This window comes from Lissotriton helveticus, chromosome 11 (assembly GCF_964261635.1).
Source record: "Lissotriton helveticus chromosome 11, aLisHel1.1, whole genome shotgun sequence".
NCBI lineage: Eukaryota > Metazoa > Chordata > Amphibia > Caudata > Salamandridae > Lissotriton > Lissotriton helveticus.
The window spans coordinates 35,538,505-35,560,989 of NC_136072.1; the positions used below are offsets into that span (position 1 = coordinate 35,538,505).

Consider the following 22,485-nt stretch of genomic DNA (forward strand, 5'->3'; position numbering starts at 1 on the left):
CTGTAACACACTTAACACTTTTTTCTTTGATAAAATCTGCACTATTAAACAAAGTATCCGCATCACTCAGCCCCCTCTTTTGTTTGCAGATACTTCGTACAACTCTGCCACTTTAGACTCCTATCCTCTCATAGACAATGTCAATTTACTCAAACTTCTAACCAAAGTCAAAACTGGTTCCCCTGATGACATTTGTCCCCCTCACATCCTGAAGGAAGTGGGCACCAATCTTCCTGGGTGTTCACTCTCCTTACTGAATGGGTCACTCGTACAGGGCAAAGTCCCATGCAATCTGAAAAAGGCTCTTCTCGTTCCCCTCGTAAAAAAGGCAGGAGCAAACCCGCTAGATCCTATCAACTATAGGCCCATATCGTTGCTGCCATACTGCGCCAAACTGCTGGAGTCACATGTTTGTGAAAGTATCTCCAGCTTTTTGGAAAAATCTGAGTATCTGGCACCGAATCAAGCAGGGTTTCGACCTTGCCATTCCACCGAGGCGGTCATTCTCTCGGTGCTAAATACTCTGAGGCGGAATGCAGATGCAGGAATTCACCAGGCGCTCGTGCTACTGGACCTTTCCGCTGCATTCGACACGGTCGACCACACCATCTTGGTCGACCGTGTCGAACAGGCAGGTCTCAGGGGCCCTGCTCTGAGTTGGATCCGCTCTTTTATTACGGGCCGCACACAATCGGTTAGATTGGGCTCCTTTTCTGCTCCCACTATATCTACCACCTGCGGGGTGCCACAAGGTTCCACGTTGTCTCCCGTGCTCTTTAATGTATACCTACGCCCTCTTTTGCACTCCCTTCGGAATGCAAATGTAACTATTTTTAACTATGCGGATGATTTGCAGCTCATCTTCCCTCTTAACACCAAGGACTCAGTGGTTGAATTTCAAAGAACTATGTCCCATATACTGAGTTGGATGAGCTGCAATCACCTGAAGCTCAACCCGGGCAAGACCGAGTTGGTCTTGCCCTGACAGAGCTTACTTAGTTGGAATTCCAGCTTCTGGCCTACTAGTATGGGAGTCCCCCCATCTAAGTCATCCGTGGTCAAGAGCCTAGGTATTTTCATCAGCGAGGATCTCTCGCTAAAAAGACAGGTTGGAGCGGTGGTATCTTCCAGTATCTTCCAATTGAGGAAAATAAAAAAAATTGCTCGCTTCTTTTCCTCAGCAGCCCTCACACAGATTGTCATCTCCTTGGTTCTGTCCAGGCTGGATTTTTCTAACAGTCTCTATCTTGGCCTCCAAACTGGAGAGCTCAAACGTCTCCAGCTTGTTCAGAACCAAGCCGCCAGGCTTCTTTTGAATATACCCAGGAGGCAATCCATCAGATCTGGCCTTAAACAGCTACACTGGTTGCCTGTCGAGCAGCGTGTGGCCTTTAAGGCCGGATGTATTTTGTTCAGGTCCCTGAACGACTCTGGCCCTTTATTCATCAGAGAGTTATTCAAAAAATACTGCCCCTCCCGTCACCTCCGATCCACTTATAAATCTCTTTTGACTGTACCTCTATTCAAAAGGAAGCGCCTTGGAGGTAGCTGTTTCGACCACCTTGCTGCTGTTCTTTGGAACTCTTTCCCTCTTCACATAAAGCTGAATGATAACATCCTCAGCTTTAGACAATCCCTGAAAACTTGGCTTTTTTCTCAAGCTCATCACTGACAGTATAGTTCCACTCACTGACTGCCTGCCTGGTTCCTTCCTATAGCGCCATGAAGCCTCCGGGCGTACGAGCGCTCAACAAATCCCAAATAACATTAACATTAACATTAACTTCTCTTGACTCTTTCTGCACACTCGTGCCTCTTTCTACACTTCTTTCTTCTTTCTGCACCTCTCTTGATTCTTTCTGCACCCCTCTTGCCTCTTTCTGCATCTGTCTTTTCTATATCTGCACCTCGCTTGTGTCTTTGTACCTCTCTTGCCTCTTTCTGCACCTTTGTTGCTTCTTTCTGCACTTTTTTTGCTTCTTTTACACACCTCTCTTGCTTCTTGCTGCACAGGTCTTGCTTCTTTCTTCACCCCTCTTGCCTCTTTCTGGATTTCTCTTGCCTCTATCTGCAAGTCTGTTGCTTCTTTTTGTAATTATCTTTCCTATTTTGGCACATCTCATGCTTCTTTCTATATCCCTCTAGCCTCTTTCTGCACCCCCTTCCCTGTGTCTGCACCTCTCATGCCTATTTCTGCACCTCTCTTGTACCTTTCTGCACTTGTGTTGCCTTTTTCTCCAGTTCTCTTGCCTCTTTCTGCACCCCATTTGCTTATTTCTGCTCCTCAGTAGCTTCTTTCTGCACCTGGGCTACTTCTGTCTGACCTTGACGGGCTTCTTTCTGCACCTCTTTGTCTCAGTTTCTGTCCCTTTGTTGCTACTTTCTATACTTCTCTTTCTGTACCTCTCTTGCTTCTTTATGCTCCCTTTAGGTTTTAAAAAGTAACATACAAAAAAACAAGAAATCAATAGATAGGTAAGAGATGATAAAATGAAAAGTGTTTGTTTGTCATGATAAAAAACAGCAATAACAAAAATGATGAGCCAAAAAGGTTACCTGCAGTTGAAGTTGCTGTGCGTGTTGATTCAAACATCACCGTGGTGGTTTCCACGGAAGTGTGTTTTGTTGTTTCTTTTTAGAGTGGAAAAACAGAAGACATTAATATTGTGAATAAACAAATGTAGAAATCTAAAATTGACTTAAGAGATGCTTACAACAGCAGGTAGCAAATGAAGGTCCTTATTATGAAATTGCCACTATAAATACTTTAATTTTTGCACTTTTATTATTCCTATTACTGTTGTTTGCAGTTCTTTCATTTTGGTTAAATAACGGCAAAATATGTTTTGAGAGCATAACATGCTGGCAGAACTCTTACTAGTGGCAATTTCCATATTGTTTTTCTTGTTGTTCAATCCAAAAATGATCATAGTTATAGCTAGTGAATTGTTATGCTAGAGTGTGATTGATCAGAGGTGTTGTTGCTAAAATTATTATTTTGATGGTCATGTAGTTTCTTTACCAAGGTCAACTGAAACTAACTGGTCCTTTGCATTGATGATTTTACTGTGGATTCAGATTTAGGTGATAGAATACTGCAGCCAAAACGCAACACCCTATCAGTTGATTTTTGTCTATTGATATTTGTATAGTCGGGATTGGTTTGGCAGTATTTCTGCTTTGTTATATAGTTTTAAATGGTTCCAGTGTGGAACCATCGAAGAACAAAAAGAAAGGAAACTTGCAAGTTTAAGAAAAGGAGTTAGAAGAAAGTAATTGAGATTGAACGTTAATCAATCACATGCAATCAATACACAATATATGGTTCACAATTTAATTCAGTCACAAGTAGGTTCAATAATTTACAAAGGACCAAAAAGCAACAGTGCCCCGGGAAGGGAAGGGGATAGTGCAAGGAAATATGCGGGTTTGAGGGATAGATAGTGAAATAATACTGTGGGACCCAATTTTCAACAATAATTGCAATGTGTGTTGGCTTATAAATTCATGAATGTTATACAACATTGATACACAAGCCTCCAAAAATAACCATTTAAGTTAATATAGCAATATGGTTTGTTCGTGGGCAAAATGAAATATCGTCGACGTTTCGACCCCTCTAATTCTAGGTAGCGGTGTAACCTTAGGCTGGGGTCTTCATCAGGACAAACGTGGAAGGGGCAGGGAACCTGTGGGGAGGTGGGGGCAGAGAGTGAAAATGATGCAAAGCATAAAAGAGGAAATGAATCATTTGTAGTTAATATACATGGACAATAATGATTACCGTGATTAAAAAGTCATCAAGGTTCTACGACTTCATGGTGGATATGGGCCAAAGGCTCCAAGCGAGACGGTGGTATAAAGACTATTTCTAAAAAAATATACAATGAAAAGAAATAAGCGAGTAAAACAAAACTCGCAATTATGATGAGCACATTAATGCACAAGAACTCAAGACAAGCATGAAACCAACTCACTTGATCCAGTGGAGTAATTTCAGAATACCATCAAATAAATAACGCCGCCAGGGACTGGTCGGCACAAACCAAAACCTGGGAGAATAGGAACTAACACTTAGTATGCTCACAGTAGTCCTAGGACTAAAACAACATATGCTTGTGATCAATAGGTAGTTGGAGAAATGCGTGATCGAAAGGACCAGTACCTTAATGCCAAAAACAACAAAACGGGTGCACAACATTGCGTACCTCATTCATTCAAGGCTAAAGGTGACAAACGGTAATCGGACGATTAGTGTAGACGTCATAGCGTCTCTGGGTGGAGCATGACTGGATGTAACTCAATGCGATCGACCGGTAGGTAGGATTGCAAACGTGGGTGGAGAACTGATTTGAGTTAAAACATACCATGAAAGAGATGAAAGAGATGCGTACAATCAAAGCCAGTATTAAAGGGTCCAGGGAGGGAGGTTGTCATAGCGGGAGGAGCGCAAGGATAAGAGTCCACCGGTGCTTGGACAAGTGGAATGCGAACCGGGCCAGGGTTTGTTATCGTAGTGGTCCCGAGTAGTCAGAGGCACCCTAGATACACGTAATACCCAGTGAACTGATAAAAACAACACGCCAGATACTTACAGCGTGCATCCAAATGTGATGCAATCTTTTAGCAAGGAACGGGTTTACCTTCTGATAAAGTCGGGACTCACGTTCTACAAAGGGGAAAGCAAAATGACATCCGTTGAGGAAAAACATGAATGGCCGTGGGTACTCGCTAGGGGGAGAAAACGATGTGAGCCTATCTATCTCTTACCAGAGCGCCGGAAAGGGCCGCAACAAAGTCGGTCACATCGGATCTGGGACCGGCTCAAACTCACTGGTTAAGTGAACGCTGTCACTGGGCTGGTTGCTTGCGTGCGTCAGGGTGGTGAATAGAAAGCCGCTCAAGTCTAACTGGTTTCCAGGGAAACCAGTCAGCAGGGAGTGAGGATTGTCGGATTACACAGAAAATAGTGAATCCACCCGGTATAAGTGAAGCCTTGGGGCACGGGTACAGAAACAATAAAGGCGAACACAAATGCATCTCTAAGCAAACGGGAGGCAAAAGCAAGAATGAGCAAATAATTGTGGGCCACAAAATATAAATATAATTACAAATACACAGCGCTGTCACGAGACAGTCAATTATTGGTTCAGATGAAAGGAGCAGGTCAGCGCCTCTCAATGCAAGAGGGCGAAATGGCCTCAACAGGTGTCTTACATGGAGAGCAAAACAGACAGTCAGCATATTGTTATTCGATGTGCCCCTGGTGGTAGCCACGAGGCCAACAGTGCAGTCAACAGTCACCCAACGTGAATTGGGATACCAGACGGGGCAGGGGGCCCAAGCAAGTCCGATTCCAGCCGGAACAACATGGGGAGATCTCCGCACGGAGGAAGGTATACCGGTGGTGAGTCCAGAAGTTCACCCAGTGGTCAATATCTCCTCCTATCAATTGAAGGAAGAAGAACTACACCTCCTCAGTAGAGGGCTTTCCTTTGTCCCGACTGCACTACCCAACAGATGTTCGATCAAATCAGAGCTGCACAAATTTTTCCGTAAAATACGACTTCGATATTTTTTCAGGAACTCGGTCTCCCCGCCGAAGAGCTCATACACTGGCCTTCGACCCCCTTCTACTTTCGTGCCAGCCCATTGAAAGCGTTCACTTAACCAGTGAGTTTGAGCCGGTCCCAGATTCAACATGACCGACTTTGTTGCGGCCCTTTCTGGCACTCTGGTAAGAGATAGATAGGCTCACATCGTTTTCTCCTCCCCCAGCGAGTACCCCCGGCCATTCATGTTTTTCCTCAACGGATGTCATTTTGCGTTCCCCTTTGTAGAACATGAGTCCGGACCTTATCAGGCGGTAACCCCGTTCCTTGCTAAAAGATTGCATCACATTTGGTTGCAAACTGTAAGTATCTGGCGTGTTCTTCTTATCAGTTCACTGGGTGTTACGGGTAACTAGGGTGCCTCTGACTACTCGGGAATACTACGATAACGAACCCTGGCCCGGCTCGCATTCCACTCATCCAAGCACCGGTGGGCTCGTATCATTTCACTCCTCCCACTATGACAACCTCCCTCCCTGGGCCCTTTAATACAGGCTTTGACTGTACGCATCTCTTTCATGGTATGTCTTAACTCAAATCAGTTCACCAACCGCATTTGCAATCCTCGCTACCGATCGATCGCATTGAGTTACATCCAGTCATGTTCCAATCAGAGACGCTATGACGTCTACACTATTCGTCCGATTACCGTTTGTCACCTTTAGCCTTGAATGAATGAAGTACGCAATGTTGTGCACCCGTTTTGTTGTTTTTGGCATTAAGGTACTGGTCTTTTCGTACACACATTTCTCCATTTACCTATTGATCACAAGCATATGTTGTTTTAGTCCTAGGACTACTGTGGGCATTTTAAGTGTTAGTTCTTATTCTCCCAGGTTGTGATTTAATGTTATTTTTTTTTGGTCCTCATTTTCCACCGTGGCTTTCAGTGATAAAGCCGATAGAGAGCAACACACTGTCACAGTGTATAACTGGGAGGGAACGCTAGATGAACTGGGGTCCCGCTACAGCAATGTTAGATTCTCAGAGGCTACACCGTAGCGAAACCATAAAAATGAAAAAGGTTGTTGTCTTCGCGTCACAAGACTCATTCTGGAGTACAGATAGAGCAGGGAGTTAAAAACCACCGCAGCATAATCATTGGACCGTGGGAAAAAACAAAACCCCACAGCCGAGATTTGTGTTTTAGTCCCTTTTCAGCAGAAACCAGAAGACTCTTTTCTCTTGGTTGCCAGCCCTGACCAAGTCAAGTTTTGACACCTGCAAAACAGAGGCACGCCAGTCCAAAATAGAGGATGGTGCGCAATTTTTCCATTTTTTACAGATTTCCCTTCTGGCCAATAAGGTAGAATAGAAGAGAAGATTTTTAGCTGGACTTCGAGCCCCGTCTATGACCCCAAAGATTACGAGAGGAAGGTCAATCAAAATTTGGAAACCCGAAGAGGTCGTGAGTAAAACACTTATAGAGTCCTAAAACGACTTCAGGAGGGGACACTCAAAGAACATGTGAGCATCTGAGGCAGCTGTCAACCCACATCTAGCATATGCCACAGAGATGTCGTTAGAGAATTTTGAAAGCCTCCGTGGAGAGTAATAAGCTCTGTGAAGGGTGAAAAAATCGTTCCTCCAAAGCAAAGCAGGCTTAACAATGTCCCACATTACTTTGAACGATGTATACCACAAATGTTCCACGTTGTGACCTGCTAAGGAGGAACCCCACAATTTTTCTGGCAGCAGGAATTCGCCATCCGCCTCCTCTAACATTAGGTTATACAATAAGGAGACCTCCTTTCTAGCTGGGGCTTTATCGAGCAATAGAGACTCCAGGTGGCTACCCCGTCCTACTGGAAATCTGCTACTATAAGAAGTGTATGAGGCATATGAATGGGCCCAATTGCAATCTGGATGTATTTAAATCTAGAAAGATTTGGCCCAACATTAACCGTCAGGGATTCCCATGATAGCAAACAACCCTCCACAAACAGATCACCCCAAGCCTCTAAGCCTGCCAGTCTCAGAGGCACAGCTAAGCTGTCCATCAGCCACCCAGGGCTCCCAGGAGAATCCCACAATGGTGACCCGCTAGAGAAATACCCCAGCTTTATAGAATACCTTCAGTTTAATCTTCTTAAAAAATTTAGGATCTCCAAATTTAAACAAAAAGCCAGTCTGAGCCACACCTTCCCCTTTGAGCAAGGCTGAAAACATGCATCCAATGCCGAAATCTGTGGGCATCTTTAATAACATGCGTGCATGAGAAAACTGAAACACCCATGCATATAGTTGGAGATCTGGAGCTGCTAAGCCACCTTTTTCTCTGCGTCCCCTGAGTTTTTTCCCGGTGATCCTTGGGATATGTTTATCCCAGATAAAATAACTAATTTCACTCTGAAGTTTCGACAAAGATGATGGTTCAAAATAAAGCGGGATAGTGTTAAATAAAAAATAAACTTTTGGTAAAATGGTCATCTTTATCAAATTAACTCTTCCCAAGATGGATAATGGGAGTTGTGACCAAGATCACATAAGTCGAAAACAGTCTTTTGCTACGGCAGCAAAATTAATTGTAGCGATTTTATCTATATATTTAACAATACTAAGTCCTAGATAACGCAAACTTGGACTAGGCTGAATACCTGTCCTATAGCCATCATCATTCCAGACTAACATCTCAGTTTTTGAGGCATTAACCTCATAACCAGAGATTTCCCCAAATTACAAGGCCAACTTTATAGCAGCTGGAAGGGCTGTGCTTATTTCTGAAGAGAAAATCAGGATGTCGTCAGCGTACAGGGCCACCTTCTTCTCCCATCCTCTATAATTAAAAGATTTGATGTTATTATCATCCCTCAATCTCTGCGCAAAGGGTTCTATATATAAGTTAAATAGGAGAGGGGAGAGAGGGCAGCCCTGACGTGTTCCCCTTGTGATAGTGAACAGGTCTGACAATTCTCCATTTACCAACAGACAAGCTGTTGGGTTCTGATAGAGCAATCTCATTGCTCAACAGAATCTGTCACCGATGTTAAATTTTGCCAAGACCCCCGACAGGTAAGACCAATTCACCCTGTCGAAGGCCTTGGTAGTGTCGAGGGTCAGAACAGCCAAAGGAAGGGAGTCAGATGTTGCCATGTCAATGGCTCCTATCAGATCGTATGTCAATTCCTAAAGTTGACGGCCCTTGATGAATCCCTTCTGATCTTGATGTAGAATACTGGGTGCTACAGCTCCCAACCTTCTAGCCAAAACTGTGGCAAAGATTTTATAATCAACATTTAAAATGGAAATTGGTCTATATGACCGGCAGTATGATGCTGGCTTCCCTGGTTTTAAGAACAGTGTTATTGACCTCCCCCCTCCTATCCCAGGAGGGGGGAGGTGGCAGACCTTCCTGCAGGATTTGATTAAATAATGTAGTAAGGAAGGGGACAATTGACTGTTCCAGAGCCCTGTACATTTCGGCAGGGAGGCCATCAGTTCCTGCAGCCTTACCCTTCTTACTACATAAAATAGCTGCTCTAACCTCCTCCTCCGTAATAATGCTATCAAGAGAGATACGCTGTTCTGAGGTCAAAGAGGAGAGAGAAATCCCACTCAACCAACTCTCAATTTGCTCTGGTTTGATTAGTTTGTCTTCGTGGTAGATGGTTTGAAAAAATTGTCGAAATAATTTTCTGGTATCATCATCCGACGTAAATACAACATTGTTACAGGTGAGGGAATCTATGTTGTTACGAACCTGGTCGGTTTTTGCCTTCCAGGCCAATAGTTTGCCAGCCCCTTCTCCATACTGAAAATGTGCAATTTTAATGCCTCCCATTTTTCAAGAATCCGTTTGTTTAGGACTGAGCCCAACTGGCCCTTTAAGGAAAGCAACTTATTATGCAATAGCTGTAAAGCGTCGGTGGTCGAGCCAGTATTTACATCAATTTCAGCTTGAGTTTTGACCATCTCAGCTTCTATAGATGATACCTCTTCCCTATGGAGTTTCCTCCGATAAGCGACCTTATTAGTAATTACACCCCTTAAAAAGGCCTTAAAAGAGTCCCATACAGTCCCTGGTGCAGGGTAGCCAATATTATCATTCATAAAGCACTGCGTTTTAGTTATAAAGAAAGCGTTGTCTTCTGACGCCGAGAGTAGTGAGCGGTCAACAGACCAAATTCTAGGGGGAACTTTAGGGAACCCAAGAAGTTCCATAAATACAGCAGAGTGGTCCGATAAATGAGAGGGAAGGTAACAGACGTTCTTAACCAGATCAGCCAGTTTCTGGCTAATTAAAATAAAGTTGATTCTTGACTGGTGATGGTATTTTTTATTACTAAACAAAATGCCCTGAATCTGGCCCGACTTAATTCTCCAGATGTCCTTATAGCCATACTGCTTCATGCAATTAAGCAAGAAGACCCTAGTTTTAGAAAGAGTTAAAAGATGGCTACCAGGGGTTTTATCGTGAAAGGGGTCCAATACTATATTAAAGTCCCCTGCCAGAATGGTCGGTTCCGGGAAAGACAATAAATGAGAGAAAATAGACTTCAGGACTGATGGATCATCCTGGTTAGGCCCATAATAACCTAAGATAGTAATTTGGGCCCCAGCAATGACTACCGTTACAATAACCCATCTGCCACCTGGGTCCACTAGTTTAGAAACTAGCCTTGCTTTTAAAGGTCTCTTGAAAATGATCGTAACGCCCCTAATATTCATGGATTGTGTAGTTAAAATAGAGAAGTCAATCCATCTATTTTTTTTTGCTAAAGCGAGCATTTCAGTTTCAATGAGGTGCGTCTCCTGGAGAACAATGACCTGCACATCAGAATATCGCAGATACTGCATAATCTTGACATTCCAGGAGAGAATTCTCAAACTATTCATAAGAGTCAAGACCCACCGCCATCAAACCTCCTATGAAAGAAAAGCCAGCAATTCCCACTCTATTGCAAAAGAATCGCTCATCGCTAAAACTAATCAGTACCAAGCAGCAAATGAGGAAATTTTTACTTTTTCTCCCTTGCCACACCCACCCACTACCCCAGTGCCCTAAACTATACCCCCCCCTTGGGAAACCCTTGCTCTATCTATCCGGAGCAAGTCCAGATGATAGTGCCCCAACCCGAAACTCCCGCCCGGCCTCTAAATTGTACAAACTAGAGACTGCGGAAAAGAAATATAATAAAAAAGTGTACCGAAAAAAGTTAGTAATCCCCCTAACCAAGTAATTCAACTAATAAAGCAAAAAGGTAGAGTTTAAGAATCTATCTGTACTAAACTCCACCCGTCCCCTTCTATGTGTAATTTCCAAATATACAGGATTTTATTATTTTAGGTTTTTTTTCTTTTTTAATTTTCCTCTCCTTATATTCCTTGTTTTCTCTTATTTTTCGTCTGGAACCAAGTAAGAGGAACTAGGTACATTAGAAACCATGGAACTACATTAGCGTGATAGAAGCTTATGACTTATACCTAACCAGAGGACCCCTTATCCCTCCCCAAGGCCAGCAATAACTCATCTGCCGGCTGAACAGATCTGATGTTATACATCTTGTTATTATGCATTATCTTCAGCGCGGCTGGAAACATGAGTTGTGCGGTTGCGCCTAACTTCCTAAAAGCATCGAGCCGCCTTTCAAACTCCCACTGTTTTTCCAAGGTGACCCTGGAAAGATCTGACCTAATCTGGAAATTGAATCCCTTCCCAAACAAGGACTTCTGCTGCAGGGCAAGGTTAAGAATTACTTCCTTCAGAGTATAAGTGTGGAAGTTTACTAGGATCTTTCAAGGTTTAGACCTTTGAGGGCTCTTTCTAAAGGTATCCCTATGGATGCGTTGAATATCAATAGCCAGCTCCTCCACTGATTGTTCAAAATTCAATGATTCTTTTAGGAGTGAGATTACGTATTGTTTGATGTCTGTACCCTCACTCCCCTCAGGAACATTAAGAATGCAGAAATTGTTGCGCCTGGCATTGTTTTCCAATGTTTCCTATCTCTCAGATAACATAAGGTCTTCCTTTTTAAGCTTAATATTATCACCCTTAGCCTGATCTGAATGCAAAGAAAGACCAGCCACAGTCTCTTCAAGAACAGCTGTTCTGGAGGTAAGGCCGTCTATCTTGTTCTCCAGGGATTCGCAAAAATTCCTAATCTCCAGCTGGTTTGTGGTTGACGCATCAAAGCCTTTTTTAATATCTGTAGACAGGGAAGGGAACATAAGTTGCAGGGAAGCGTCCATCCCGCCAGTATCATCACCCTCCATAATACCATTAGGGAGCAAGACCATACAGTCCTGTAATGGAGCTCCGTGTTGCCCTTGTATCACTGGTAAGCCAACCTCTGCCGCTGCCACTGTAGCAGCCCCATTTGGTGCTTTGGCATCCACCTCACTTAACTCTTCTAATATTACAGGTTGCTGAGCAGTTCTTAGCGGAGATGATATTGCGGGAACAGAAACCAGGGCCATAGCGCTCCCTTCACTGACCTTAACTTTCTCCACCGGTGTTACTACATTCATGACTCCGGCCAGAGGAGTCTTAGATAGTGGAGAAGATAGCTCAGAGTCCATAGGAGAAAAGGGAGAAATCAAAGACACAGATCCAGATGTATCACAGGCCTCTGATAGGTCTAATACTTGTGGTATTACCTTAAAATAAGACTGGAGAGATGGTGTGATCTTAGACCCAAGACTAACAACAGTCTTAAGACCCTTAGCTGCTTTGCACTTTTGTGAGCGTTTTGCTTTAACCTCTGCACAAAGAAATGTAGAGTTTTTCTTTTTCTGTTTTACTGTGCTTAAATCCGGACTAAAGCTCTGAGTTGGAATTGAGGATCCCCCCTTAGTACTTAACTTAGTACCTAGCTCTGAAGTTACAACGAGATCCGTGTTTCTGACCCCACTAAAGTCCTTCCTTCTAGGCCCACGCTTATCTCTTCTTCCTGTAGCTGTGCATACAGGAGAAGCAGTTTCAGACAAAGACGGCAAAAGTGGCGCCAAAATAGAAGAAACAGTAGCCTCACCAATTTGTCCAGCCCCTTCAGTGTTCTTAGCAGATTCCTCTGGCAGCTGAAGAGATGGTTCCCAAGCCTTTTCCGTTGCTCTTAAAACTTCCCCACTCCCCAGGGGCCCAGCAGCAATGCTGCTGGTGCCTAGAAGGAGACTACGGAGCTTTCTGCCTCCCCTGAGCTCCAGGGTGGCCCAGGACCAAGGCTGTAAGTCTAGAGGAACCAAGGCGAACAGCGGCAGACTCGGCGTGCTCGACAGACCCAGCAACACCGATCGCGGGTGCTCCAACGATGACGGACACGCCCCTCCAAATGCATGGAGCGGAAAGACAGACCTAACTCCCGTAGCAAAACCTCAGGAAACAGTGAAGCTTGTGGAGAAGTAACCATGCGGCAACTAAAACGGTAAACTTCTCAGAAAAAATAAAACCATATATCGCATGGGGAATAAAACAACCTCCAGACCGCATCTCTAGCGATCAAAACCTGGCATAACGGCCCGTCAGCGGGAGCTCGAGCTCAGAGCACCACAGCAGCTCAGCTCGATGCCGCCAAGTTTCTCATTGTCACTCATTCTCCCAGGTTGTGGTTTGTGCCGACCAATCCCTGGCGGCGTTATTTATTTGATGGTGTCCTGAAATTACTCCACTGGATCAAGTGAGTTGGTTTCATGCTTGTCATTGAGTTCTTGTGCATTAATGTGCTCATCATAATTGGGAGTTTTGTATTACTCGCGTATTTCTTTTCATTGTATATTTTTTAGAAATAGTCTTTATACCACCGTCTCGCTAGGAGCCTTTGGCCCATACCCACCATGTAGTCGTAGATCTGCAATGAATTTTTAATCATGGTAATCATTATTGTCCATGTATATTAACTACAAATGATTCATTTCCTCTTTTATGCTTTGCATCGTTTTCACTCTCTGCCCCCACCTCCCCACAGGTTCCCTTCCCCTTCCACGTTTGTCCTGATAAAGACCCCAGCCTAAGGTTACACCGCTACCTAGAATTAGAGGAGTTGAAACATCGACGATCTTTCATTTTGCCCACGAAAAAAACATATTGCTATATTAACTTAAATGGTTATTTTTGGAGGCTTGTGTATCAATGTTGTATAACATTCATGTACTTAGTGTGGCTGAATTTATAAGCCAACACACATTGCAATTATTGTTGAAAATTGGGTCCCACTGACCAGTATTATTTCACTATCTATCTCTCAAACCCACACATTTCCTTGCACTATCCCCTTCCCTCCCCGGGGCACTGTTGCTTTTTGGTCCTTTTTTAAATTATTGAACCTACTTGTGACTGAATTAAATTGTGAACCATATATTGTCTTTTGATTCCATGTGATTGATTAATGTTGAATCTCGATTACTTTCTTCTAACTCCTTTTCTTAAACTTGTAAGTTTCCTTTCTTTTTGTTCTTTGATGGTTCCACGCTGGGACCATTTATTACTGTACCATTTGCGATCCAGGTCCCAGTGACTCGTTTGGGTATACCCCTTTATCTGTAACACATTGCTTCATAGTATGTCTCACATCCACCAAACTATTATTCATGCCCTTCTTCAGCAATAAATATGTTTATGTATTCAAAAGTGAAATATGAAATCAACAATCAAGAAAGTTTTAAGACATGAAATGCAAATGAATGGGATGGTTGAAACAAAATGGAGACAAAGTGAGAGGGAAAATGAAAGAGACACACTCTTACTAGTGAAAATTTCCATATTGTTTTTCTTGGTGTTCAATCAGAATACTATCAAAGCCATGGCTAGTGAATTGTTATGCTAGAGTGTGATTGTACAGAGGTTTCGCTGCTAAAATTATTATTTTGATAGCCTTGTAATTTCTTTACCAAGATCAAATCGCAAATAACAGGTCACTTGCATTGATGTTTTTACTGTGGATTCAGATTTAGCTGGAAGGATACTGCAGCCAAAAAGCAACAGCCCATTAGCTGATTTATTGTCTAGTGATGTTTGCATAGCCAGGATTGGCAGGACAGTATTTCTGCTTTGTTACATAGTATGTCTCAAATCCACCAAACTATTATTCATGCCCTTTATTCAGCAATAAATATGTTTAAGTATTCAAAAGTAAAATATGAAATCAAAAATAAAGAATGTTTTAAGACATGAAATATAAATGAATGGGATGGTTGAAACAAAATGGAGAAAAGTAAGAGGGGAAATGAAAGAGACATGATAAAATCAGCTGCGTTTGTGTATAGCACTTAGAAAGAGCAATAAAGAAAATATATAAAGAAAAAAGATACCTGCCGTTGAAGATGGTAAGTTTGTACTTTTTGATGTCACCACGGCGGTTACTGTGGATGTATGGTTTGTTGTTTCTTGTTACATAAAAAAAGATATTCATATTGTAAATTAACTGAAACAGTAATCTGAAACTGATATTAGTGATGAATAGCGCAGTATGTAAGAGATTTGTACCCTTGAGTGGGCCATTATAATTAAAGTAATTTTTCCACTTACTGAATTCCTATCACTATAGGTTACAACTCTTTCAGATTGCTGCAATATTGAGAAAATACATTTTTGAAGAATAAAATGCAAGTCATTCACCTACTGTGCCAACACCAACATATATTTCTCTTTATTTCCTCTGCAAACTATCACAGCCTGCAGCTAGTGAATCCTGAAGCTAGAGTGCAACAGAAAAGTGGTATTCCCGATTACGTTAACATTTTCAAGGGCCACATAATTTGTGTTCTAAGCCCTTTGTTAAATATCAGGTCTCTCGTAATAAGGATTTTTTGATGGTTTCAGATTTAAGAAGGAGCAGTCTTTAGCTAAAAAGCAACAGAATCACCATCCGAACACTTTGGGCCTGATTGACAAACATAAATTTACACTTTTGTGTAAATGTAAGATTTTTTGCAATTCACAAATACATTTACAAGTAGTATCTTTATTACAAACTATCGTTTAATATGCAGATTTTACGTCACTAATGTGGAGACTCCTCAGTTGCAAAAATACTACTGTAATTACGTTTTGAATTGCAAATAGTCATAGACTTACAAAAATGTGTAAAATAACCTTTTTGAATCAGGCTATCTGTGACCTTTAACATTACATGCCCAATTTTGACTGGATGGATGGTATATTTGATGTGTTATATTGGATGTCCCACATTTACCATAGTACTTTTCAGGCCCTTTGTTTAAACAGGGAAAATTTTCAAGTTTTGAAAAGTAAAATACAGTAAACAAGAAATCAATAGATGAGTAGGAGATTTAAGGGAAATGGAAGGCATTTTGGAAAGAAAACAAAACAAAGTAAAAATGATAGACAGGTGATGAAATGAGAAGTGTTTGTGCATCACAATAAAAAAGAGCATCAACGAAATTGATGAGCCAAAAAGGACACCTGCAGTTGAAGGTGCTGTGCTTGTTTGTTCAGACGTTACTGTGGTAGTTTCCATGGAAGTTGGTTTGATTGTTTCTTTTTAGCAGAGAAAAACAGAAGACATTAATATTGTTAAAGAACAAATGTAGAAATCTAAAATTGACATTTGTGATGCTTACAACAGCAGGCAGCAAATGTAGGTCAATAATATGATATAGCCACTATAAATACTTTAATTGTTGCTCTGTTATAATTCCTGATACTGTAGCTTTCAGTTCTTTCAGTTCGGTGGATGACAGCAAAATAGGTTTTGAGAGCATAACATGTAGGCAGCACTCTTACTAGCGGAAAATTCTATTTTGGTTTTCTTGGTATTGAGTCTGAATATTATCACAGCTATAGCTATTGAATTCTTATGCTAGAGTGTGAATGACTAGAGGTTTTTCTGCTAAAATTATTATTTTGATTTCCATTTAATTTCGTTACCAATGTCAATCGCAAATTACTGGGCACTTGCATTGACTATTTTACTATGGATTCAGATTTAGGTGAAAGGATACTGTAGGCAATAAGCAACACCCCATCAGCTGATTTATATTCTACAAGCAGCCCGTCCCGACCTTGTCCGGGAGCAATCAGGCTTTCGGGACCCCCGCCCGCCCCGACATTGTGCAGCAGCAGCCCGGCCCGCCCCGACATTTTCAAGCAGCCCGGGCCCCCACCCGCCCCGTCCCCTCCCCTGCCCGCCTGTCCCCCGCCTGCCCCGACATTGACAAGCAGCCTGAGCCCTCGCCCGCCCCGTCCCGTCCCCCGCCCGCCCCCCGCCTGCCCCGACCCCTGCCTGCCTGGAGCCTTACCTCAGCCGCCGCTCCTCCCCCGCGCTCCTCATTTCACCGCTCCGCCGCTCCTCGACGCTTACCGCTCCTCCCGCCTGTCCGCCGGTCCTCACCGCCATTCCGCCGTTCGTCACCGCTCCTCCCCCGTGCCATGTCCACCGCTCCTCCCCCGCGCCATGTCTGCCGCTCCTCCTTGCGTTCCTAGACGCCGCTCCTCTCCGCGCTCCTGACGTCAGCACGCAGGTCGCAGCCGGCGCTACTTCGAAGGGACTACTTTTTTGTTTAATGTACATTTTTTAAATAACGCATATTTTTTAAATTTATATAGCCTATGTCCATCTGCACACCCTGACAATTACAATGATGTATCGGGTGTGTGGATTGGCGCTGTGGTTCCCGAGTTTACCCGCCTCAAAGGTGCAAAGTTCTTCCTTTATAATAGTAGTATAGATATAGATATAGATATAGATTTTATACAATAAAGACGTATTCATTCAACACCTCCTGTGCAGTGTTGAGGCCGGGTGTGGGAGACGGTCAGGTTCTGTGCTATGTGATGGTGGGCCAGGATCCAGAGGGTAAAGTTGTCAGCCTGCACACTGCATCCCCACAAAGTCTGGCTGGTTTTATCCTCCCTGTAACTACCTCCTTATGTGCACACGCCGTGCATTACATCTTTTTACCACGAGCGGGCGCACGAGTCCTGCAGACACCTTTCAATGTGGTTGTCTTCCAGGTTTGTCTCCTTGCTGTTCCTGTGTTACAAAGCACTTCACTTCACCCTCTTGTGTGGGAGTATAAAGTGCCGTGCCGTCCTGTACGTCTACACCATGGATGAAAACATTCCTCTGCGTTCCTCAGTCACCAGTGTGCTAAAGCATTATTTCTTGTTCTTCTACCTCTGGTATTTTAAAGCAGTGTTCGAAGGCAGGGCCAAGACAGGGCCGGGGGTGCGACTCCTTGAGAGACTGGGTGCCGGGGGAGCAGCAGCACCCCAAACTCGCTCAAGATGAGTCCGAGAGCCGCTGTCTGCTGTGAGGGGTTGTGTGTGTGCAGGGGGCACTACACAACGGCACCCCCCAGCAGCCCCCGACCTTTCATGTTCCTGGAATTCAGTTGGCATCATGCCCCTTACGACCCCTGGCCTGCCCTCTGCGGCCCCCAGACTCCGAGAATGCAAGGGCAGATGCAAGAACAGAAGGGAGACGGGGCTCAGATAAGCACTGTTTGCTTTCTTTTGCTTGGCCTGGACTGGAACATTGGCGCATGCATCACACACAATGGGTTTATTTTGCAGGTAGATGCAGTGCATTCAAATGTCTCTTTCTGATGATGGATTACAAACAAACTGGGTTCATTTGGCAGCAGATTTCTTCACTCCCTCGTCTGCTGCTGAAAGTCCGATTCACTTGTCCAGCGCCCGCTCTCTACCCTTCGCCCGCTCTCTCCCCTCCGCCCACTCTCTCCCCTCCGCCCGCCCTGGAAAGCAGAGACGAAACCAAACTCGGGCGAACAGCAGGCCGTGAAGTGCTTGGCTTGCCTGGGACCGGGTACGGAGCCGCAAACCTGCCAACAGTCTTTGGACATTTCGAGTTTTAAAAACAACAATTCACAGAAAAGAAACCACATAACTTGTAACGCAAGATGAACTTACTGGCAATCAGACTATACGACATGAAGCCCTAATCAATAACCATGTCCGCCCGGTCCGCTGCTCCTCACCAGCCGCTCGTCACCGCTCCTCCCCCGCGCCATGTCTGACGTGAGCACGCAGGTCACTGCCGGCACTACTTCTCAGGGACTATTTTTTTAAATATAACATATTTTTTTACTTTATATAGCCTATGTCCATCTGCACACCCTGAGGATTACAAATATGTATCGGGTGTGTGGATTGGCGCTGTGGTTCCCGAGTTTACCCGCCTCAAAGGTGCAAAGTTCTTCCTTTATAATAGTAGTATAGATAGATTTTTGCATAGTCAGGTTTGGCTGGGCAGTATTTCTGCTTTGTTACATAGTATGCCTCACATCCACCAAAATATTATTCATGCCCTTTATTCAGCAATAAATATGTTAAAGTATTCAAAAGTAAAATATGAAATCAAATATCAAGAAAGTTTTAAGACATGAAATGCAAATGAAAGGGATGGTTGAAACAAAATGGAGACAAAGTAAGAGGGAAAATGAAGGAGACATGATAAAATCAGCTGCTTTTGTGTATAGCATTTAGAAAGGGCAATAAAGAAAATATATAAAGAAAAAAGATACCTGTCGTTGAAGATGGTAAGTTTGTATTTTCTGATTTCACCGTGGCGGTTACTGTGGATGTATGGTTTGAAGTTTCTTGTTACAGAAAAAAAGATATTCATATTGTGAATTAACTGAAACACTAATCTGAAACTGTTATCAGTGCTGGGTAGCGCACTATGTAATAGATTTGGACCCTTGAGTGGGCCATTATAATTAAAGTCATTTTTCCACTTTCTGAATTCCTATTACTATAGGTTAAAACTCTTTCAGATTGCTGCAATATTGAGAAAATACATTTTGGAGAATAAAATGCAGGTCATTCACCTGCTGTGCCAACACCAACATATATTTCTCTTTATTTCCTCTGAAAACTATCCCAGCCTGCAGCTAGTGAATCCTCAAGCTAGATTGCAACAGCAAAGATGTATATCCGATTAATTTACAATTTTCAAGGGCCACATAATTTGAGTTCTAAGCCCTTTGTTACCATAAGGCCTCTCGTAATAAGGATTTTATGATAGTTTTAGATTTAAGAAGGAGCAGTCTTTAGCTAAAAAGCAACCGAAGCACCATTCGAGCACTTTGGGCCTGATTGACAAACATGAATTTACACTTTAGTGTAAATGTAAGATTTTTTGCAATTCACAAATATATTTAAAAGTAGTATCTTTATTACTACCTATCTTTTAATGTGCAGATTTTATGTCGCTAATGTGGAGATTCCTCAGTTGCAAAGAAACTACTCATGTAATAACGTTTGGAATTGCAAATAACCATAGACTTGAAAAAATTTGTAAAATTACCTTTGTGAATCAGGCTATCTGTGACCATTAACATTACATGGTCAATTTTGACTAGTTGGATAGTATATTTGATGTGTTATATTGGATGTCCCACATTTACAACATTACTTTTCAGGCCCTCTTTTTAAACAGGGAAAATGTTCAAGTTTTGAAAAGTAAAATACAGAAAACAAGAAGTCAGTAGATGAGTAAGAGAAGAAAGGGAAATAGAAGGAATTTTGGAAAGAAAACAAAACAACGGAAAAAATGATAGACCGATGATAAAATGAGAAGTGTTTGTGCATCACGATAAAAAACAGCAACAAGAAAAATGAAGAGCCAAAAATGATACCTGCAGTTGAAGGTGCTGTGCTTTTTTGTTCAGATGTCACTGTGTTGGTTTCCATGGAAGTGGGTTTTATTTATTTTTTTAGATGAGAAAAATAGAAGACATTAATAATATTGTGAATGAACAAATGTAGAAATCTAAAATGTACATTAGTGATGCTTTTCAACATCAGGTAGCAAATTTAGGTCCTTAATATGATATTGTCACTATAAATACTTAAATTTTTGCTCTTTTATAATTCCTGTTACTGTCGCTTTCAGTTCTTTCAGTTTAGTGAAATAAAGGCAAAATATGTTTTGAGAGCATTACATGTAGGCCGCACTCTTACTAGTGAAAATGTCCATATTGTTTTTCTTGGTGTTCAATCAGAATACTATCAAAGCTATGGATAGTGGATTGTTATGCTAGAATGTGATTGTACAGAGGTTTCGCTGCTAAAATTATTATTTTGATTGCCATGTAATTTCTTTACCAAGGTCAATCGCAAATAACTGGTCACTTGCATTGATGTTTTTACTGTGGATTCAGATTTAAGTGGAAGGATACTGCAGCCAAAAAGCAACAGCCCATCAGCTGATTTATTGTCTAGTGAGTTTTGCATAGCCAGGATCGGCTGGACAGCATTTCTGCTTTGTTACATAGTATGTCTCAAATCCACCAAACTATTATTCATGCCCTTTATTCAGTAATAAATATGTTTAAGTATTCAAAAGTAAAATATGAAATCAAAAATCAAGAATGTTTTAAGGCATGAAATGTAAATGAATGGGATGGTTGAAACAAAATGGAGAAAAAGAAAGAGGGAAAATGAAGAGACATGATAAAATCAGCTGCACTTGTGTATAGCACTTAGAAAGACCAATAAAGAAAATATATAAAGAAAATAGATACCTGCTGTTGAATATGGTAAGTTTGTACTTTCTGATGTCACCAAGGCTATTACGGTGGATGTATGGTTTGTTGTTTCTTGTTACAGAAAAAAAGACATTCATATTGTAAATTAACTGAAAAATTAATCTGAAACTGATATTAGTGATGGATAGTGCACTATGTAAGAGATTTGGACCCTTGAATGGGCAATTATAATTAAAGTCATTTTTCCACTTTCTGAATTCCTATTACTATAGGTTACAACTCTTTCAGATTGCTGCAATATTGAGAAAATACATTTTTGAAGAATAAAATGCAAGTCATTCACCTACTGTGCCAACACCAACATATATTTCTCTTTATTTCCTCTGCAAACTATCACAGCCTGCAGCTAGTGAATCCTCAAGCTAGAGTGCAACAGAAAAGTGGTATTCCCGATTACGTTACAATTTTCAAGGGCCACATAATTTGTGTTCTAAGCCCTTTGTTAAATATCAGGTCTCTCGTAATAAGGATTTTTTGATGGTTTCAGATTTAAGAAGGAGCAGTCTTTAGCGAAAAAGCAACAGAATCACCATCCGAACACTTTGGGCCTGATTGACAAACATACATTTACACTTTTGTGTAAATGTAAGATTTTTTGCAATTCACAAATACATTTACAAGTAGTATCTTTATTACAAACTATCGTTTAATATGCAGATTTTACGTCACTAATGTGGAGACTCCTCAGTTGCAAAAATACTACTGTAATTACGTTTTGAATTGCAAATAGTCATAGACTTACAAAAATGTGTAAAATAACCTTTTTGAATCAGGCTATCTGTGACCTTTAACATTACATGCTCAATTTTGACTGGATGGATGGTATATTCGATGTGTTATATTGGATGTCCCACATTTACCATAGTACTTTTCAGGCCCTTTGTTTAAACAGGGAAAATTTTCAAGTTTTGAAAAGTAAAATACAGTAAACAAGAAATCAATAGATGAGTAGGAGATTTAAGGGAAATGGAAGGCATTTTGGAAAGAAAACAAAACAAAGGAAAAATGATAGACAGGTGATGAAATGAGAAGTGTTTGTGCATCACAATAAAAAAGAGCATCAAATGATGAGCCAAAAAGGACACCTGCAGTTGAAGGTGCTGTGCTTGTTTGTTCAGACGTTACTGTGGTAGTTTCCATGGAAGTTGGTTTGATTGTTTCTTTTTAGCGGAGAAAAACAGAAGACATTAATATTGTTAAAGAACAAATGTAGAAATCTAAAATTGACATTTGTGATGCTTACAACAGCAGGCAGCAAATGTAGGTCAATAATATGATATAGCCACTATAAATACTTTAATTGTTGCTCTGTTATAATTCCTGATACTGTAGCTTTCAGTTCTTTCAGTTCGGTGGAATGACAGCAAAATAGGTTTTGAGAGCATAACATGTAGGCAGCACT

The 22,485-nt window shown here is 41.9% G+C and overlaps 1 protein-coding gene across 1 annotated transcript in view; it reads right to left on the bottom strand.

Annotated features, from left to right (window-relative positions):
• LOC144792231 (mucin-4-like) overlaps nt 1-15,062 on the bottom strand; it is a 160,810-nt gene extending 145,748 nt beyond the window's left edge. Inside the window, exons 1-2 of the mRNA XM_078667137.1 lie at nt 14,859-15,062; nt 2,557-2,631 (exon numbers count right to left, since the gene is read on the bottom strand). Of these exons, the coding sequence (XP_078523263.1) occupies nt 2,557-2,593 (37 nt within the window). The 5' untranslated portion in view covers nt 2,594-2,631; nt 14,859-15,062. The remainder of the gene's footprint in view (nt 1-2,556; nt 2,632-14,858) is intronic.
• Nucleotides 15,063-22,485: the final 7,423 nt, after the last annotated feature.